At 51.5% G+C, this 18,317-nt stretch overlaps 1 protein-coding gene across 27 annotated transcripts in view; it reads right to left on the reverse strand.

Annotated features, from left to right (window-relative positions):
- Positions 1 to 420: 420 nt before the first annotated feature.
- CHFR (checkpoint with forkhead and ring finger domains) overlaps positions 421 to 18,317 on the reverse strand; it is a 69,452-nt gene continuing 51,555 nt past the window's right edge. For 9 of the 27 annotated variants that reach the window (XM_055096442.1, XM_055096439.1, XM_055096435.1 and 6 more), the window contains 9 exons: positions 17,174 to 17,328; positions 16,364 to 16,526; positions 13,373 to 13,515; positions 11,554 to 11,673; positions 8,615 to 8,698; positions 8,059 to 8,129; positions 7,016 to 7,103; positions 4,013 to 4,120; positions 421 to 1,590 (listed from right to left, as the gene is read on the reverse strand). In XM_055096442.1, coding sequence (XP_054952417.1) covers positions 1,448 to 1,590; positions 4,013 to 4,120; positions 7,016 to 7,103; positions 8,059 to 8,129; positions 8,615 to 8,698; positions 11,554 to 11,673; positions 13,373 to 13,515; positions 16,364 to 16,526; positions 17,174 to 17,328 — 1,075 coding nt within the window. In that variant the 3' untranslated portion in view covers positions 421 to 1,447. Of the gene's footprint in view, positions 1,591 to 3,004; positions 3,078 to 4,012; positions 4,121 to 7,015; positions 7,104 to 8,058; positions 8,232 to 8,614; positions 8,699 to 11,553; positions 11,674 to 13,372; positions 13,516 to 16,363; positions 16,527 to 17,173; positions 17,329 to 18,317 lie in introns of those variants that run through there. The other 18 variants (XM_055096445.1, XM_055096441.1, XM_063593788.1 and 15 more) reach the window with 4 other exon arrangements.

Genomic DNA, 18,317 nt, shown 5'->3' on the forward strand with positions numbered 1-18,317 from the left:
TCGCCCCTGCACTAACTCAGGACCTCCCCTTCTCAGCCTTGCCCCTGCACTAACTCGGGACCTCCCTGCTCAGCCTCGCCCCTACACAAACTCGGGACCTCCCCTCCCGGCCTCACCCCTGCACTAACACGGGACCTCCCCTCTCAGCCCCACCCTTGCACAAACTCAGGGTCTCTGCATTGTGGCTTCTTCTGGTGCTCAGCTGAAGACAAAGCCTCCACACTGGATGAACAGGTTGTGGCTTCCCAGCATTGGCAGAATGAAGAGACCTGAGCAGATTTCACAGGAGTCACTGAGGGACAGCAGGTGACAGAGTGACCATCACTAGCAGTGAGGCACTCGGAGCTCACTCTGCATGGGGCCTGCCTCCCTCGCATGGGGAAGTGAGGCAGCCCCAGACACGAGCCCAACACGAGAGCGGAGGAGCAAACGCGGCTCATTTATTAGAATATGCAAAAGAGAGGACTTTCCTCCACAAATACAGAGTGCTGCTTCTCAGTTTCTATCAAGAGCAAGACAACAGTTGAAAACTGTATTCCTGAGAAGAAGCAAAAAAGTTATCAGTTTGCAAACAAGGATAACAGGTGATTTCAACAAAAGATAAAAAACTTTTTTTTCCAAAAATCAAAATTTCAAGTATTATTCCAGATGACATGGCAAAGCTAGCACAGGCGGAAGCCAAGGTGCCCCTCAGGCTCTGTAGGGTCTTGGAGGAAGGGCCCGGGCAGCATGAGGGAGCGGCGCGTCCTGGGACCTGCGTCCAGCCCTGGGCTTGGGGCCGTGAAGGGAGCAGCACGTCCTGGGACCTGCGTCCAGCCCCAGGCTCGGGGCCGCGGTCACTCACCGGTTAGCAAGGAGTGACTAACTTGGCGGCCACGTCGAGGGTTAGCAGTTTTGGACATTGGAAGGTTTCTTTTTTAATAAACAGAAGCATATGCTTATTCTTTCAAATACCATACTATACCCAATTTTAGTCAATTTGTAAATTATAAATTATATTATTTGTGCTACAGTTTGTGACATTTAAATCTTATTAGAAGATAAGCACCAAACCTATTAAAATAAAAAATAGATAAAATGCTGTGGTTTTCCCAGCAGCAGGATATTGTGTATGTCCTGTAGGCTGTAAACTTATGCTCCCTTCTCCTGAAACAACGTTTTTGATAAACTTGCCCTTCTCCCTTGAAACTTTTCCTGAAAACAGACTTCTGCTTTAACTGTAGTTACGGAAAATGTACAAAAGAGCAAAACTGCCCCTCTCAGCGGGACGGCCGCATGTTACAGAAAGGCTTCATCTCTGCTGCTGATGCCACCATGAGCCCTGCCCAGCGCTCACCAGGAGGGCGGGCTGCGGCCCCCAGGGCTCTGGGGAGGGTCTCACTCAGAGGGTAAAGCTCCACAGAAGAGTCATCCCAGAGCACCTGTCGGAGACCCTGCGTCCCTTCCCTCAGGGGGCTGTGAAAACACCTTGACGTGTTTGTCTCTGTATTTTAAAAACACGCTCTCTTCGCCTCCAGTGCTGAAAGCTGCTCAGGGCCTCTGGATGCTTAGCTTTTGAACCTTGTCTGTTCACAGATATGATTGAATTTCCTGCAGGGAGAAAATGGCCAAATTACACAAGAGAGCATTGGAGAGGCAATCAAATAAATTACACAACAGAGCATCGGAAAGGCATTCAAATAAACGCATTCTGAAACCATACACAGAAAAAGCTACCTGAGAAAGAGTGTGTGTGCTTCTCACAATATCAAAGAAACTAACCCCCAAAGGTAAACTTCTTTATCCCTTTAAAAATTTTGAAACAGAAGTGCAAACATCTGGCCACGCACAGTGGCTAATGTCTGTAATCTAGCACTTTGGGAGGCCGAGGCGGGCGGATCACTTGAGGTCAGGAGTTCGAGACCAGCCTGGCCAACATGGTGAAACCCCATCTCTACTAAATATACAAAAAAAATTAGCCTGATGTGGTGGCGAGCGCCTGTAGTCCCTGCTACTCGGGAGGCTGAGGCAAAAGAATTGCTTGAACCTGGGAGGCAGGGTTGCCATCAGCTGAGATCACACCTCTATACTCCAGCCTGGCAGACAGAGCGAGACTCCATCTCAAAAAAAAAAAAAAAAAAAAGAAGTACAAACATCTTAGATAATTTTTTTAGAGAAGAGAATAAAAGCTGCACCTCCTCAGGCATCCCCGTGGCATCTGCTGACAGGGCTGAGGCAGACACACCAAGCTGGATGGCCTGTGGCCACCTTCCCTCTCCACAGACTGTGGGCAAGGAGGACCAGCATGGCTGCACATTTCTACTGAAAACTGTCTGCCAGTCAACAGTGAAATCTCTTTTTGCAACAACATGGTCTCTTCCATGTGCTGTTTGTGCTCAAACACAAAGCAAGGTTTTTATTCCACAAAATCCCTGTGAGGGAGGCGCCTTTCTCTGAGTCCACACAACATCTCGTCCTGAGGGCACTGTCTCCATCACTTTAATCTGAACTCCTTGGGCCACAGGAGTGATTTACGTGATCACCTAACCTAAGAGATGCCTCCTGACCTACGCCTCCCAGGGCAATGCAGATGGTGCTGTGAACCTCCTTTAAGGAGCACGGGAAAGACACCACGTGAGGGTGACGATGTGACAGCAATCACAAATGCCTGCTCACGGGACGGACAAGAACCCAGCTGTGCAGCGCTTTTCGAGGGGGGCCTGAGGCCCTCAGTGACTGCAGCCTTTGACTTAGAAACGGCTAAGCCTGAAATGATGGGGTGTGCCCCGGATGCCTCAGACGACAGATAAAGCTACTCCAGCCAGGAAGACACAGAAGTGGAAGACGGAGATAAAACTGCATGAAACGAAGGGATAAAGGAAGAGCAGGATTTCTAAATGAAGATACCGGTTCCTAAAGGGTGCAACCTGAGAGAAGCATAATGACCATATCAGCCTATTTATAAGCAGGCAGTTAACTCATTCATCACTCTGTAGCTGACGCCTGTGCCCCCAGCTGCACTCACATGGCGTGGTGAGCTTTCACCTGAGTGCGGCAGTTACGGCCCCAGTAGCAGTCAGGACGGGATGTTACGGCCACTGGAAAAAGAGAAGGGGTACGCATCTATGAGATGTATCGCACGCACCCACTCAGCTACCTGAATCCCAGCAGAGACCCAAAGACAGACGCTGCGGTGGAAACGCAGCGTCCCTCCATAACTAGTTTCCTCGGACCGTTCTGAGATTTCAGGAAAGGAAACACATGTTTAACTAAAAACCCAACTGAGGGTCAGGTACAGTGGTTCATGCCTGTAATCCCAGCACTTTGGGAGGCAGAGGCAGGAGAATCGCTTGAACCTGGGAGAGGGAAGTTGCAGTGAGCCAAGATCACACCACTGCACTTCAGCCTGGGCGACAGAGTAAGACTCTGTCTCAAAAATAAATAAATAAATAAAAATTAAAAAATAAAAACCCAATTGAGGAAATAAAATTACCCCAGTTGACTACTGGATGTCTTTACAAATCTGTTTTAGAAACCCACGTTACACTCATGAGTAACTGCAAATAGACCCAGGGCCTAAAACAACCACAGCCCTGTATGGCCTGACGTCCTGCCGGCTCCTGACTGAGGCCAAATTCTGCTTAGAACATTGAGCAAAGTGCAAACAGGGTGTCTGTAAAGAAAAGAGTGCTGGCCGAGCGTGGTGGCTCATGCCTGCAATCCTAGCACTTTGGGAGGCCGAGGTCAAGAGTTCGAGACCAGCCTGGCCAACATGGTGAAACCCCGTCTCTACTAAAACACAAAAAATTAGCCGGGCGTGGTGGCGGGTGCCTGTAATCCCAGCTACTCAGGAGGCTAAGGCAGAAGAATTGCTCGAACTCAGGAGGCAGAGGTTGCAGTGAGCCGAGATTGCACCACTGCACTCCAGCCTGGGCAAAAACAGCGAAACTGTCTCAAAAAAAAAAAGAGAGGCAGAAGCCAAGAAGCCAACCCAGACAGAACTAGAGCCACGAGGAAGTCGGGGGCTCCTTACCTGGCAACTCGGAAGCAGGAATGTTCTGCCGATACTGATAGGTCAGCTCACGGAAGCTGCGCAGGCCACAGCAGTAACACAGAACGGTGTCTCCCGTGACTCTGTAATCTGGAAGAAACACAGCCAGTTACCCAGCAACACCATCTTCCCAACAGCAGCGCACGGACTTCACAGCAGTGGGAGACTAACGCACTGACCATAAATGGGGTGAAGACAACGGGCGACACGTTAGAAAAATAAGAACAAAGCCAATCTAGATACCAATTTATTTTTATTGAGACGGAGTCTCGCTCTGTCGCCCTAGCTGGAGTGCAGTGGTGCGATCTCGGCTCACTGCAAGATCCGCCTCCCGGGTTCACGCCATTCTCCTGCCTCAGCCTCCTGAGTAGCTGGGACTACAGGTGCCCGCCACCACGCCGGGCTAATTTTTTGTATTTTTAGTAGAGACTGGGTTTCACCGTGTTAGCCAGGATGGTCTCGATCTCCTGACCTCGTGATCCGCCCGCCTCGGCCTCCCAAAGTGCTGGGATTACAGGCATGAGCCACTGCGCCCGGCCACCAATTTATTTTCTTACAGCAAAACAATCCCACGTGGATATAACATTTATTTTATTTATTTTTTGAGACCAAGTCTTGCTCTGTCGCCCAGGCTAGAGTGCAGTGGCGGGGTCTCAGCTCACTGCAACCTCCACCTCCTGCGTTCAACTGATTCTCCTGTCTCAGCCTCCCGAGTAGCTGGGACTACAGGTGTGTGCCACCGTGCCCGGCTAATGTTTATACTTTTTTAGTAGAGATGGGGTTTCACCATGTTGGCCAGGCTGGTCTCAAACTCTTGTCCTCAGATGATCCGCCCGCCTCGGCTTCCCAAAATGCTGGGATTACAGGCGTGAGCCTCCGCGCCCGGCCCCACATGGATATAAAATTTAAATATTAAAACTCCCAAAAAACAAGAAGAAAATGAGAAAATTAGCTATTTCTAAGTATGTCTTGAAAACCAAATTGCACAGAGGAAAGGATTTGTACATTTGGCTATCTACAATTTAAACATCAAAATTAAAATAAATACAACAAAAGTGAACTACTACTATAGTGGAAACATTTGCAACACAAATGAAAATGTGCTATACCCTTAATTAACAAAGGTATCGGCCAGGCACGGTGGCTCGCGCCTGTAATCCCAGCACTTTGGGAGGCCGAGGCAAGCGGATCACAAGGTCAGGAGTTCGAGACCAGCCTAACCAACATGGTGAAACCTCACCTCTACTAAAAATACAAAAAAAAAAATTAGCTGGGCATGTTGGCGGGTGCCTGTAATCCCAGCTACTCAGGAGGCTGAGGCAGGACAATTGTTGAACCTGGGAGGCGGAGCTTGCAGGGAGCTGAGATTGTGCCATTGCACTCCAGCCTGGGTGACACAGCAAGATTCCATCTCAAAAAAAAAAAAAACAAAAAAAACTAAGATTAGCCAGGCATGGTAGCACACGCTTGTGGTCCCAGCTACTTGGGAGGCTAAGGTGAGAGGATCTCTTGAGCCCAGGAGGTCGAGGCTGCAGTGAGCTGTGATCGTGCCCCTGCACTCCAGCCTGGGCAACAGAGCAAGAACCTGTCTCATATATATATTTCTACAGCCTCCCTTAGTGATAAATTATCATACTCCACAAAGCATCGTGTGCCCCCCTGGAGAGGAGTGACCCTCACCAAGTGACTGACACATCAAGCAAGAGATTCACCAAGTCCCCGAGGGTCCCAGGACAACTGACCCCACGACCTCTGGATAGACAAGTGGTAGAGACCCTCCAAGCTGGCCCCACCTGTTGGAGGCCACACAAATGTTTCTTATGATTAGGCATAATTGAAGCCTGTCAGTAACAATATGAACCTGTGATCAATTAAGCAGCTGACCAATTGTTACCTCCTCCTTGCTCTTGTTACCCAATAAATATGAAGGGCTGTAGAAGCTCAGGGGCAGCCTTTGCTCACTAGAAGCAGGGAGCTCTCCTCTTCTTCCCCATGTTGCCTTTCCTTAAAAGTTTCTTTTGTCTTTTTGTTTTCATTTCTACGTTTGTCCCTTTGTTCAGTCCTGTAATGATGGTCTCAAGCAGTAACAGCAGTAACTGCTGTAGTGAGGGTCTCAAGCAGCAGTAGTGGCAGTCGGCCACACCCACCCTCCCCTGCAAGGATAGAAGCTGCTGGAATATGTCATGCAGGTTCATGCTTAACTGTCTTTTTTTTTTTTTTTTTGAGACGGAGTCTCGCTCTGTCGCCCAGGCTGGAGTGCAGTGGCGTGATTTTGGCTCACTGCAAGCTCCGCCTCCCGGGTTCATGCCATTCTCCTTCCTCAGCCTCCCGAGTAGCTGGGACTACAGGCGCCCACTACCATGCCCGGCTAATTTTTTGTATTTTTCTTTTTTTAGTAGAGACAGGGTTTTACCGTGTTAGCCAGGATGGTCTCGATCTCTTGACCTCATGATCCGCCCGCCTCAGCCTCCCAAAGTGCTGGGATTACAGGCGTGAGCCACCACACCCGGCCCACGCTCAACTTTCAAAAAACAACCTGAAGGCTGGGCACAGTGGCTCACGCCTGTAATTCCAGCACTTTGGGAGGCTGAGGTGGGCAGATCACCTGAAATCAGAAGTTCAAGACCAGGCTGGCCAACATGGGGAAACCCCATCTTTACTAAAAATACAAAATTAGCTGGGTGTGGTGGCACATGCCTGTAATCCCAGCTACTCAGGAGGTTGATGCAGGAGAATCGCTTGAACCCAGGAGGCTGAGGGGGCCTTGAGCTGAGATCATGCCACTGCACTCCAGTCTGGGCAACAAGAGCGAGACTCCATCTCAAAAAACAAACAAACAAACAAAAACAACCTGAAAGCATCAGGATCTTTTTCCTCTCTTCCAGGTTGGGTGAAGGTCGGAGTTGTCACTGGGAGAGCAGACACGCAGGCACAGCCCTGGACACTCACATGTGCCTTAGAGCAGGAGGCAACAGAAGAACTCACCAGACAGCAGAAACACTCCCCGCTGGAGAGCCACGAGGCTCTCGGTCAACATGTTTTTCCATGTCAAACCTCTGGTTGCCAGGTAATTCTGTGACGCCAAAAAAGAGAGGAATAAGAAATACTCGTTTAGAGGAAGAAACACCGAAATAACGAGAGAGAAAACATTTCATAAAAGGCCTCTGAAAGTGTGCAAAGCCAAAGCTCAGACCCTTATAAGTGGCATTTGCAGAGGGCTGCACATTCACGGCCTGCAGCACGAGAAGTCTTGTCCAAGAGCCTCCTGGAAGTCCCAAAAGGTTCCAGTGTAACAGTTACCAGAGTCTCTCAAAAGTTCTGCCAAGACCTACACAGCCCAGGTGTGAATGAGACATGAAAGCCAGGCCACAGTGCACACAGCCCGGCAACGAGCCCAGGCTGTTGCACAAGAAAAGCTGAGGACTTGGCATCTGTTCTCTGTGCCCTCCAAACACACACGAGCTGTTGAGCTCCTTCTGTGGGCATCAAAGCAGAGTGTGGGGCTGAGCGGGCGCCTGCCAGGTGTGTCTGTGGCAAGCCTCAAGGCCCCACCATTGTGTGTGCTGTCAGCAAAGTGCTCGGCAAGAGGGCGGATGCGCATGTTAAACATATATAAATCCTAGAAACCGAGGTAGCTTCCTAGACGTGGGAAGGCAAATGGCCAGAAGAGAAAGGGACCAGAGAAAAGGCCCTGGTCTTGCTAAAGGGCGGCACCTTCAAGAAGCCCTCACCGAGAGCTGTGGGAACAAGAGCTGCGGGAACAAGAGCTGCGGGAAGCGGCTCCTACGGATTGGTGGCAGGAGGTACAAAAACGAAATACCTATTTTTGGAATACGGAAAAAACAGACAAACACCAATGGCATGCAGAGAACCAGCTGGCTGCACTAGTGAGGAAACATGGCTCCCGGCTCCTCAACCCGCAGCGGGTCGGGAAAAACAGATAAACACCAATAGAATGCAGAGAACCAGCTGGCTGCACTAGGGAGAAAATGTGGCTCCCGGCTCCCCAGCCCGCAGCGAGTCGGTACCTTCAGGATGTCTGACTCGTAGCTGTTGTTGTTCAGCACGCCGTCCAGACACTTGTCACCCAGGTTGAGCTCTGCCGAGATGAAGGGGCAATGTTACCTGTTTATAATGATGTCGCAGGAAAGCACTGTCTGCCCGACACTGAGGATAAACATATTTCTTTTCATTACAGATTCTAGAAAGAATAAGAAGTTCAATGATAAAACTCAATTTTAAACAGAGGACAAGTAGAAATGATTTCCATTCCACTCCCTCCTTAAAAAGATCAGCTCTCCGAGTCTCCCCAGCACCTGGTCTTGGTATCGTAACAGCAGAACCCCGCTGCAAGGATTCTGTCCTGGGAGTATCTCCCCTAATCATTCTGTTAAGGCTTGATTTTGAGCTAACACGAATTTGACACACCTCTGCAGTCCAGCCAGGAATAGGTATCATTTGATGACCAACAGTGGCCTCATCCCTATAAACATCAGGCTATGGACCCCACCATCCCCTGCCCTCAAGTTCACCAAGAGAACATGCAAAGGTCAAAGCAACTGGGGCCTGAAGAGCCAGTATTACCACAGAACGGGGCCAGGCAGCCGTAGCAGCCGGTCCGGGTGCAGCCCCAGTACAGGTGGCAGAAAGGCTGCAGGCAGACCGCACCTGTGGAGAGAGGACACTCGTTACACGCACTCAGCGCTGAGGGCTGTCTCCAACACAATTCGTCAGCACCAGGCTCAGGAGCTCAACTCTCTCGGAAACATTGTTCAGGAGGAGTCTCATGGAAATCGGGGCGGGGCCACATCCAGCTAACACCACCCAGGTTGTGATGGACTGTGATGGCGAGGAATTGTATCCCTGAAAAAAGGTGAGGCTCACATTTTCTGGTTTGTTATTTTTTAGAGATGGAGTCTCGCTCTGTGGCCCAGGCTGGAGTACAGGGGAACAATCACAGCTCACTGCAACCTCCGCCTCCTGGGTTCAAGGGATCCACCCACCTCAGCCTCCCGAGGAGCTAGGACTACAGGTGCACACCACCAGGCCCGGCTAATTTATTTTTTATTTTTGTAGAGACAGGGTCTCACCATGTTGCCCAGGATGGTTTCAAACTCCTGGCTTCAAGGGATCCTCCCACCTCAGCCTCTCAAAGCGCTGGGATTACAGGCGTGATGCACTGCGCCCGGCCTCAGACCCACATCGTTTCTTAAACTGAACATTTACAGGCGTGATGCACTGCGCCCGGCCTCAGACCCGTATCGTTTCTTAAACTGAACATTTACAGGCGTGATGCACTGCGCCCGGCCTCAGACCCACATCGTTTCTTAAACTGAACACCACATGCTCATCCCAGGAAAACAGTGAGAGCCACAAAAGAAAGAAATCTCACCTGCTCCACCACCCTAACACGGCTTCGATGGGCTTCATTCTAGCTCTGAACATGCAACATGCTTGCCCCCAACTGCACATATTCAGGTGGCTTTTTTTTTTTTTGAGACAGAGTCTTGCTCTGTGGCCTAGGCTGGAGTACAGTGGAGCAATCTCGGCTCACTGCAACCTCCGCCTCCTGGGTTCAAGCGATTCTCCTGCCTCAGCCTCCCCAGTAGCTGGGATTACAGATGCCCACAACTGGCCAATTTTTGCATTTTTAGTAAAGATGGGGTCTCACCGTGTTGGTCAGGCTCGTCTCAAACTCCTGACCTCAGGTCATCCGCCCGCCTTGGCCTCCCAAAGTGCTGGGATTACAGGCGTGAGCCCGTGCCCGGCCTAGGTGGCCTTTTTCTACCTAGGTATTTTTCCATGTTGTCACCTTGGCTTTGTAGACGTTATTTATTTATTTATTTATTTATTTATTTATTTATTTTTTGAGACAGAGTCTTGCTCTGTCTCCCAGGCTGGAGTGCACTGGCGCGATCTCGGCTCACTGCAACCTCTGCCTCCCGGGTTCACGCCATTCTCCTGCCTCAGCCTCCCAAGTAGCTGGAACTACAGGCGCCTGCCACCATACACGGCTAATTTTTTGTAATTTTAGTAGAGACGGGATTTCACCATGTTAGCCAGGATGGTCTCGATCTCCTAACCTCGTGATCCACCCACCTCAGCCTCCCAAAGGAAATTATTTTTAATTGTCTGATATTCTATACAATGGAAATCCCTAAAATATAATGTTAGGTAAACCCTTGCTAAAATTCTCACAGGATTGAGTCCTTAAGTCTTATAACGCCTACGACCACTTCACCAATGCCTCTATATACGAAGCATGCTCTGTGAAATTAGAGTGAAGAGTTTGGATTCCTGGGGAAAAGCTGGGCCGAGCTGCCATCTGCTGACCACCGCGTGTGTTAGACACGGGACAAGCTGTTCTCTGTGGCTTCTCACCTGCCCTCCCACGTGCAGCATCAGCAGTGGCCAGCGCCTGCCGTGGATGACCCCCAAGGCAGCGACCGCCCAGATCACCGGGTGTGTCCCACGGCCATGTGTCCCGACACTGCAGGCTAGACCCCACCCCTGCCAAGCCCAGTCTCAGGGTACAGACCCCAGCAGTAACCTGTTTGGTTTCCTGAGTGCCCAGAACATTTTTAAGCCATTCCAGACAGAACCAGTGCTGTGGTCCTGTGTGCTGCTCACACAGGGCTCAGTGCACAGAGCAACACCGGTGTGTGCGGCAGGAGCCAACCGCGGTGCTCAACAGGGCTAGGGCTTTCTTCACCTAACACTTTCACATATAAGGAGCTCTGACAAATTAGGAAGTCATAAAAAAAAGGCAAAGGACATAGACAGACATTTCTGCAGGAATACATTAAAACAGCCGTGAAATAAAGGACAAGCTCCATTTTTAATAATAAGAACTGTATGTGTATGCATATATATATATATATATATATATATATATATATATAATGTTTTGTTTTGAGACAGGATTTTCCTCTGTCGCCAAGGCTGGAGTACAGTGGCACGATCTCAGCTCACTGCAACCTCCTCCTCTCGGACTCAAGCCATCCTTTGGCCTCAGCCTCCCGAGTATCTGGGATTACACATGTACACCATCATGTCTGGCTAATGTTTGTATTTTTTGTAGAGATGGGGTTTCACCATGTTGCCCAGGCTGGTCTGAAACTCCTGGACACAGAAGATCCACCTACCTTGGCCTCCCAAAGTGCTGGGATTACAGACGTGAGCCACTGTGCCTGGCCAGAGTTGTATACTAAAGCATCAACATTCATATAAGAGGTTTAACAGTGACACATTATAAAGCAACCGCAGTGCTGGCAGGGGATGGACACAGATCCAAGCCAAGTCCCCGGTGGATGGAGATGTAGCCTGTGAAGGGGCAATGTTACTAGATGGTGGGAAAAGATAGATTATTCAATATGGTGACGTGGGGAAAACTGATCACACAGATGGAAAAAAAGAAACAGCATCCTTACTTCACAGGTTACCCTAAGGCCAACACCGCTTTGAAACCTGAACCCTGAAGGACAGATAGGAACCCGCCTGCGTGCGGTGGCGCGGGCACTCACACTGCTGAGGGGCGACACGCGGGTCCTGCTCGCGCTCTGCTCTCCGGTCGGGCATGGGCTGGAAGCAGCAGGTGCACAGGGCGTGGCTTCCTTGCAGAGGGCACACGTAATCCTGGACTGCTGAAGCACACGCACATTCAGCCGGAGCACATGGGACCCAGGGCAGAAAGACAGCAGGTTAGAGAGGCCGCCGGGAAGCACAGCGAGGAGAGGTGCACCTGAGACAGCCGGGGAAGAAGCAGACCTGCCCTGCTAAACCACCAGGGACCTTCTGCCACCCAAACTCGGGGAGTCAAAACAGATTAACAATAACCAAAAATGATCTTTGATTTAGCAGCTGGAGCAAGATTTCAAAGATCTGTTGCAAGTTCTCTTTTTTTTTTTTTGAGACAGAGTCTCACTCTGTCGCTCAGGCTGGACTGCAGTGGCGTGATCTCGGCTCACTGCAAGCTCCGCCTCCCGGGTTCACGCCATTCTCCTGCTTCAGCCTCCCGAGTAGCTGGGACTACAGGTGCCTGCCACGCCTGGCTAATTTTTTTTTTTTTTTTGTATTTTTAGTAGAGACAGGGTTTCACCATGTTAGCCAGGATGGTCTCGATCTCTTGACCTTGTGATCCGCCCGCCTCGGCCTCCCAAAGTGCTGGGATTACAGGCATGAGCCACCTTGCCCGGCCGATCTGTTGAAGGTTTTCTATTATTTCCTATAAAGAGAGGACAAGCCCATAGAACCTATGATATAGAATAAAACAAGCTGTGTGTTCAATTTCTGCTCAGGTGAGAGAACAGCCATCTCTCAAATAAACAAAGGACAGCCACAGTGCACAAGACCAATCGATGTGGCAGCAGGAAGTCTGAGCCCACACAGCCAAGTTCCCTGGACACTCGCCACCCACACAGGAAAGACCCTGCGAGGTCAACATGCCGGCCATAAGGACGGCAATTTCACCACCCAGGTTTACTGAGCACCCACTGAGGGACCCAGGACCCCAGAGGGAGGCGCTGGTCCCACCATGCAAAGGAAGGAGCTTGTCCAGTGACCCAGACAGAGCTGTTGAGTGGTGGAAGCAAACCCAGGCTGGTGGACGGGCATCCATACCAACGCCAAGCACTGCTTTTGTCCGTTCCGTCCACGGGTTCTACAAGAAGCCACTGAGAATGCAGCACAAGGATGTGGCTCTACATCCATCCCAGGCCAGTGGCCTCGTGATGTGCTCAGCCCCCACCCGTGGCCAGGAAGCCAGGACCCCTGAGGGCATCTTCCCATTCTATGAGTCTGGAGTGAGCAGGGCGGAGAAGTGAAGCCTCTATACCCCCTGCCCAGCTCTCCTCTGACTTCCTGGATAGCACCTGGAGCCCCTTGCTGGAAAAAGGCACCTGACGGGGAAACATTTCGCATTAAGCCAACTCTGGAGACGCAGGGCAGCTTCTGGCGACATCGCCACTGCTGGGGAGAAGCCCGCCTCTTACTTGAGGGACAGATACGCGATCATCACTTTGGGTCTGGCAAACCCACTGGGGGACATCAGCTGCCCCGAGGCAGTGGCTGGGGAGAGGCCAAGTATTAAGGTCAGGGTTGTTAATTCCCAGGAGTGTTCAGGAGGGGCTACGAATGAACAGTTACTTATCTGATTTCCCAACCCAAAATCAGTCACGAAAAGCAACCAACTGTGAGTGCAGGGAGACCACTGAGGCCAGGGCCCAAAGGGGGCGAGCAGGGCAGAGAGGAGGCGGGCAGAGCGCGGCCACGTGCACATCAGCACCGGGCACAGCCACAAAGTGACTCACGCGAAGGCTGAGGCCTGAGGGCGGCGCGGCTCACCTGTCGTCAGGCTGACGGACGTGGAGGGTGCATCCCCCAGGGCCTGTGGGGCTCCTGGCTCGCCCTCGGGTGCCGGGCAGTGGGGAGGCTGCGCCGCCTGCCTTCTGTACTCAGGACACTGCCGGCACACGACGTATGGCTGGCTGCAAGGAAGCACAGGGCCGAGCTGTGTGCAGGCCCCAAGCCTCTCAGGTAGGGCCGGTGCCACGCGGGTCCGCAGCCATCACAGCTCAGCTCCACCGTCGCTCAGCTGCTTGGTGTGAGGGGAAGGGCCGGGCCCCATTCCTGTCCAGCACCCCAGTGTTAGAGAGGGACCAGAACGAGTCGAAGGGCAAGGACACGCCACTCTGCATCCCCAGCTCAGCCCCCACGCTTTGGAGCCCCATCCCCAGGGCCACTAGGTCCCCATTGACGTGTGCTCCCAGGAGACGACGCCAGAGCGTGCTCCTCAGGACCTGCCTACTCTCCCCTGTTAAAAGCAGAGCGCGGTGGGCAACGTACTGGGAGCCACACCAGGCGCCTGCAAAGCCCCGAATCACTTGTCTTTTCTACACTTCCCTTGTACTTCCAAAAACGAGCAGATAAAAATGTCAACTGTAAAAAAAGAACCTGTAGGAACAAATACACGAGGCTCTCCTCTCCATTTGAAAGGCTTTTCTCCGCCTGACACCAAGGCTAGGGGCCAATGAGGCCAACAGGTAAGACCCAACCAGATAAAAAACAAGGCACAGAGAAAAGACATATTTTTTCATAAGGAAAAAATGTAAATGAAAATGAGATTACCTACTTCTCCTTCTAAACTGGCAAAAAGAGGCCCTCATGCAGACCTTGTAGAGTGCATTAGGCGCACCCTTTCCGATCGGTGTCTGGATAACAAACTTATCAAACGTCTATCAAGGTCCAATTCCCAGTCACACTCTGTGACTCGACTGCTTCACGTCTAAACATTGACGTCACTGCGCATGTGCACAAATACGGATGGAAGAAATGCACGGCAGCAACTGTTTCCCAATTCAAACGCTGGGGACATTATCGAGCTGTACATGCAGCCGAATCCCAGCTTCATAAAAATATTTGTTTCTCATGCCTGTAATCCCAGCACTTTGGGAGGCTGAGGCGGGCGGATCACGAGGTCAGGAGTTTGAGACCATCCTGACTAACACGGTGAAACCCAGTCTCTACTAAAAATACAAAAAATTAGCCGGGCATGGTATCGGGAGCCTGTAGTCCCAGCTACTCGGGAGGCTGAGGCAGGAAAATGGCGTGAACTCGGGAGGCGGAGCTTGCAACGAGCCAAGATCCAGCCACTGCACTCCAGCCTGGGCAACAGAGCGAAACTCCATCTCAAAAAACAAACAAACAAAAAATAAATTTGTTTCTCACGCCTATAATCCCAGCACTTTGGGAGGCCGAGGCGGGCTAATCACCTGAGGTCAGGAGTTCAAGACCAGCCTGGCCAACATGGTGAAACCCTGTCTCTACTAAAAATACAAAATTAGCGGCCAGGCGCGGTGGCTCACACCTATAATCCCAGCACTTTGAGAGGCCAAGGCAGACGGATCACTTGAGGTCAGGATTTCGAGACCAGTCTGGCCAACATGGTGAAACTCTGTCTTTACTAAAAACACAAAAATTAGCTGGGTGTGGTGGCGTATGCCCGTAATCCCAGCCCCTCGGGAGGCTAACACGGGAGAATCACTTGAACCCAGGAGATGAATGTTGCAGTGGGCGAAGGTCATGCCACTGCACTCCAGCCTGGGCGACAGAGCGAGACTTTGTCTCGAAAAAAAAAATTAGCCAAGTTTGGTGGTGCATGCCTGTAATCCCAGCTATTTGGGAGGCTGAGGCAGGAGAATCGCTTGAACCCGGGAGGCGGAGGTTGCAATGCGCCAAGATTGTGCCATTGGCAGGGCACAGTGGCTCATGCCTGTAATCCCAGCACTTTGGGAGGTCGAGGCCGGCGGATCACGAGGTCAGGAGATCAAGGCCATCCTGGCCAATGTGGTAAAACCCCATCTCTACTAAAAATACAAAAAAATTAGCTGGGTGTGGTGGCACGCGCCTGTAGTCCCAGCTACTCGAGAGGCTGAGGCAGGAGAATCGCTTGAACCCAGGAGGTGGTGATTTCAGTGAGCTGAGATCGTGTCACTGCACTCCAGCCTGGCAGCAGAGCGACACTCCGTCTCAAAAAAAAAAAGAAAAAAAAAATTTGTTAGTACATTACATTTCATTTTGTTAACGATTATGACACACGTATGAATGGCTGGGTAGATGCAGCAAAATCTTAATGCTAAAAGTGGTTTTGGTTTCCTTCTTTTTGCTTAACAGTCACATGCTAAACTTGGCAAAAGGAAACAAAGATAAAAGTTTCAGGGTTTTTTTTTTGTCGTTCATTGTCTTTTTAAATATCATGGCCTCGACCCAACATTCAGACCCCGGTCTTGTGCATTAGGAAACCTCAACATGTCAGCAGATAAATAAGGTCTCTGAGGCTGGGATTGTCTCGGCCTGGTGATGGTGCCTCTTCTGTAATAACGTCCTGACAAATGATAAACATTGCAATTTATACTACAGGACTTTATAGTCACTAGATCAACTACAAAGAATACATGTGCTCATGTGGGAAAAAATAACATGGAATGATGTCCCTCTGTCACAGCCAGAGATGCCACACCCATGACGAGTCGAAGCAAAGGGAAGGGTGTCAGCCGAGGGTGCAAATGTCTACAGCAGTTGCCTGTGGCTGACGCTCTGCTGGCTACCCCCTGGCTACCCCGCTAAGTGTTCACCCAGTCCCTGCCACGCCTCTCAGGGGAGGTGCTAATACTATCCAATATCAGAAAACAAGCTCAAGCCATTTAAGAGCTTGGCTGCTCAGGGGCAGAACTAGAACTCAGGACCCATGCTGTCCACCCAGTAGTGAGCTCTTGGTCACGGTTGTGATGCTCCTCTGGCTCGCACACTCTGCTCTGAGCCAGTGGCATGATTTACCTAATGTCTGAGGACTCACTGTCAACGTCTGACAGCTCCAGCAGGTCCTCTGAACTCCCTTCTTCATCAGAAAAAGACCGCCTGACTTTGGGCTGCAGCATGTCTTGAGTGATTTTATTCCTGGCATCCATACTTTGCACATCTTCTTCACTGCGACTCTTGTCTAGAATTGAAAGGACACAGCGCCATTCACCGGCAGTGAGACATGGCAGGCAGACACAGCTCACACTGCTGGGAGCTCGCGTGCGCAGTGCTGCGGAAGGAGGGGTCTGGGCGGACCGCCCTCACGTGCCCGGGTGCTGGTGGAGGGACCGCCCTCACATGCCTGGGTGCTGGTGTGTGGATGCCCTCACTTGTCTGGGTGCTGGTGGAGGGACCACCCTCGCTTGCCCGGGTGCTGGTGGAGGGACCACCCTCACGTGCCTGGGTGCTGGTGTGGATGCCCTCACGTGCCTGGGTGCTGGTGGAGGGACCACCCTCACGTGGCTGGGTGCTGGTGGGTGGATGCCCTCACGTGCCCGGGTGCTGGTGGGTGGATGCCCTCACATGCCCGGGTGCTGGTGGAGGGACCGCCCTCGCTTGCCCAGGTGCTGGTGGAGGGACCGCCCTCACGTGCCCGGGTGCTGGTGGAGGGACAGCCCTCACGTGCCCGGGTGCTGGTGGAGGGACCACCCTCACGTGCCCAGGTGCTGGTGGAGGGACAGCCCTCATGTGCCCGGGTGCTGCTGGGTGGATGCCCTCACGTGCCCGGGTGGTGGTGGAGGGACCGCCCTCACGTGCCTGGGTGCTGGTGTGGATGCCCTCACTTGCCTGGGTGCTGGATGAGGTATGCTTCCACGAGGTTGTTGAGGATGTGGTTTTTACAGATCCGCTCCACGGGACAGCGGCAGGTAGGACACAGGGACGAGCGCTCCATCCAGCCTGAGTAGCAAGCCGCGCAGAACGTGTGCATGCAGGGCTGCAAACTGAAAGTGCAAGAGGAACAGTGTCCAGACAGTCCCACAGATGCAACCGCGACCCTCGGCCAAGGTCCGCAGCAGCCCCACCACGGAAGGGCCTACAGGGGCCCAGCCATCGTTCAACCTAAAAACCCTTTAAGTCAGTCTTGGTTAATGAAAAGAAATCAGAGGCCACACGGCCTCTGTGTTTTCAGGAAAGACAGAGGCGAGTAGATTATGACTTCAGGAACACAAACAACAGAGACAGCAAGTGTTTCTGGCCCAGAAGTTGGAAGGTTGTCACTCTTGAGTTCCCGCGGAAAAGCAAGGAGGCCCTTCCTCAGCGGCTCCTGCGTTCATTCTATGCGAAATACACCTTCCCAGCTAAGGAGCATTTAAAATGTGCATAGTTCCTTTCATCTGTTTGCAGAGTTCATGGGGTCAAACACGACCCACACACCCAAAACTTGTGGGGTCTACAGCCTCCGGCTCTGGGTTCCAGGTTTCCTCCTTGTTGGTGCCATGAGTAAAATGAAAGTGGTAGCCATGCGGGGTGGCTCACGTCTGTAATCCCAACACTTTGGGAGGCCAAGGTGGGCAGATTACCTGAGTGCAGGAGTTCGAGACCAGCCTGGCTAATATGGTGAAACTCCCGTCTCTACTAAAAATACAAAAAAATTAGCCAGACGTGGTGACGCATGCCTGTAGTCCCAGCTACTTGGGAGGCTGAGGCAGGAGAATCACTTGAACCTGGGAGGTGGAGGTTGCAGTGAGCCAAGATCACACCACTACACTCCAGCCTGGGTGACAGAGCGAGACTCTAACTCCAAAAAACAAAAACAAAAACAAAAAACCACCCCGGGCTACATGGCGAAACCGTCTCTACAAAACACACAAAAATCAGCCGGGTGGCTGGGAGTAGTGGCTCACGCCTATAATCCCAGCACTTTAGGAGGCAAATGTGGGCAGATCACCTGAAGTCAGGAGTTCAAGACTAGCCTGGCCAACATGGTGAA

This window comes from Pan paniscus, chromosome 10 (genome assembly GCF_029289425.2).
Source record: "Pan paniscus chromosome 10, NHGRI_mPanPan1-v2.0_pri, whole genome shotgun sequence".
Lineage (NCBI taxonomy): Eukaryota > Metazoa > Chordata > Mammalia > Primates > Hominidae > Pan > Pan paniscus.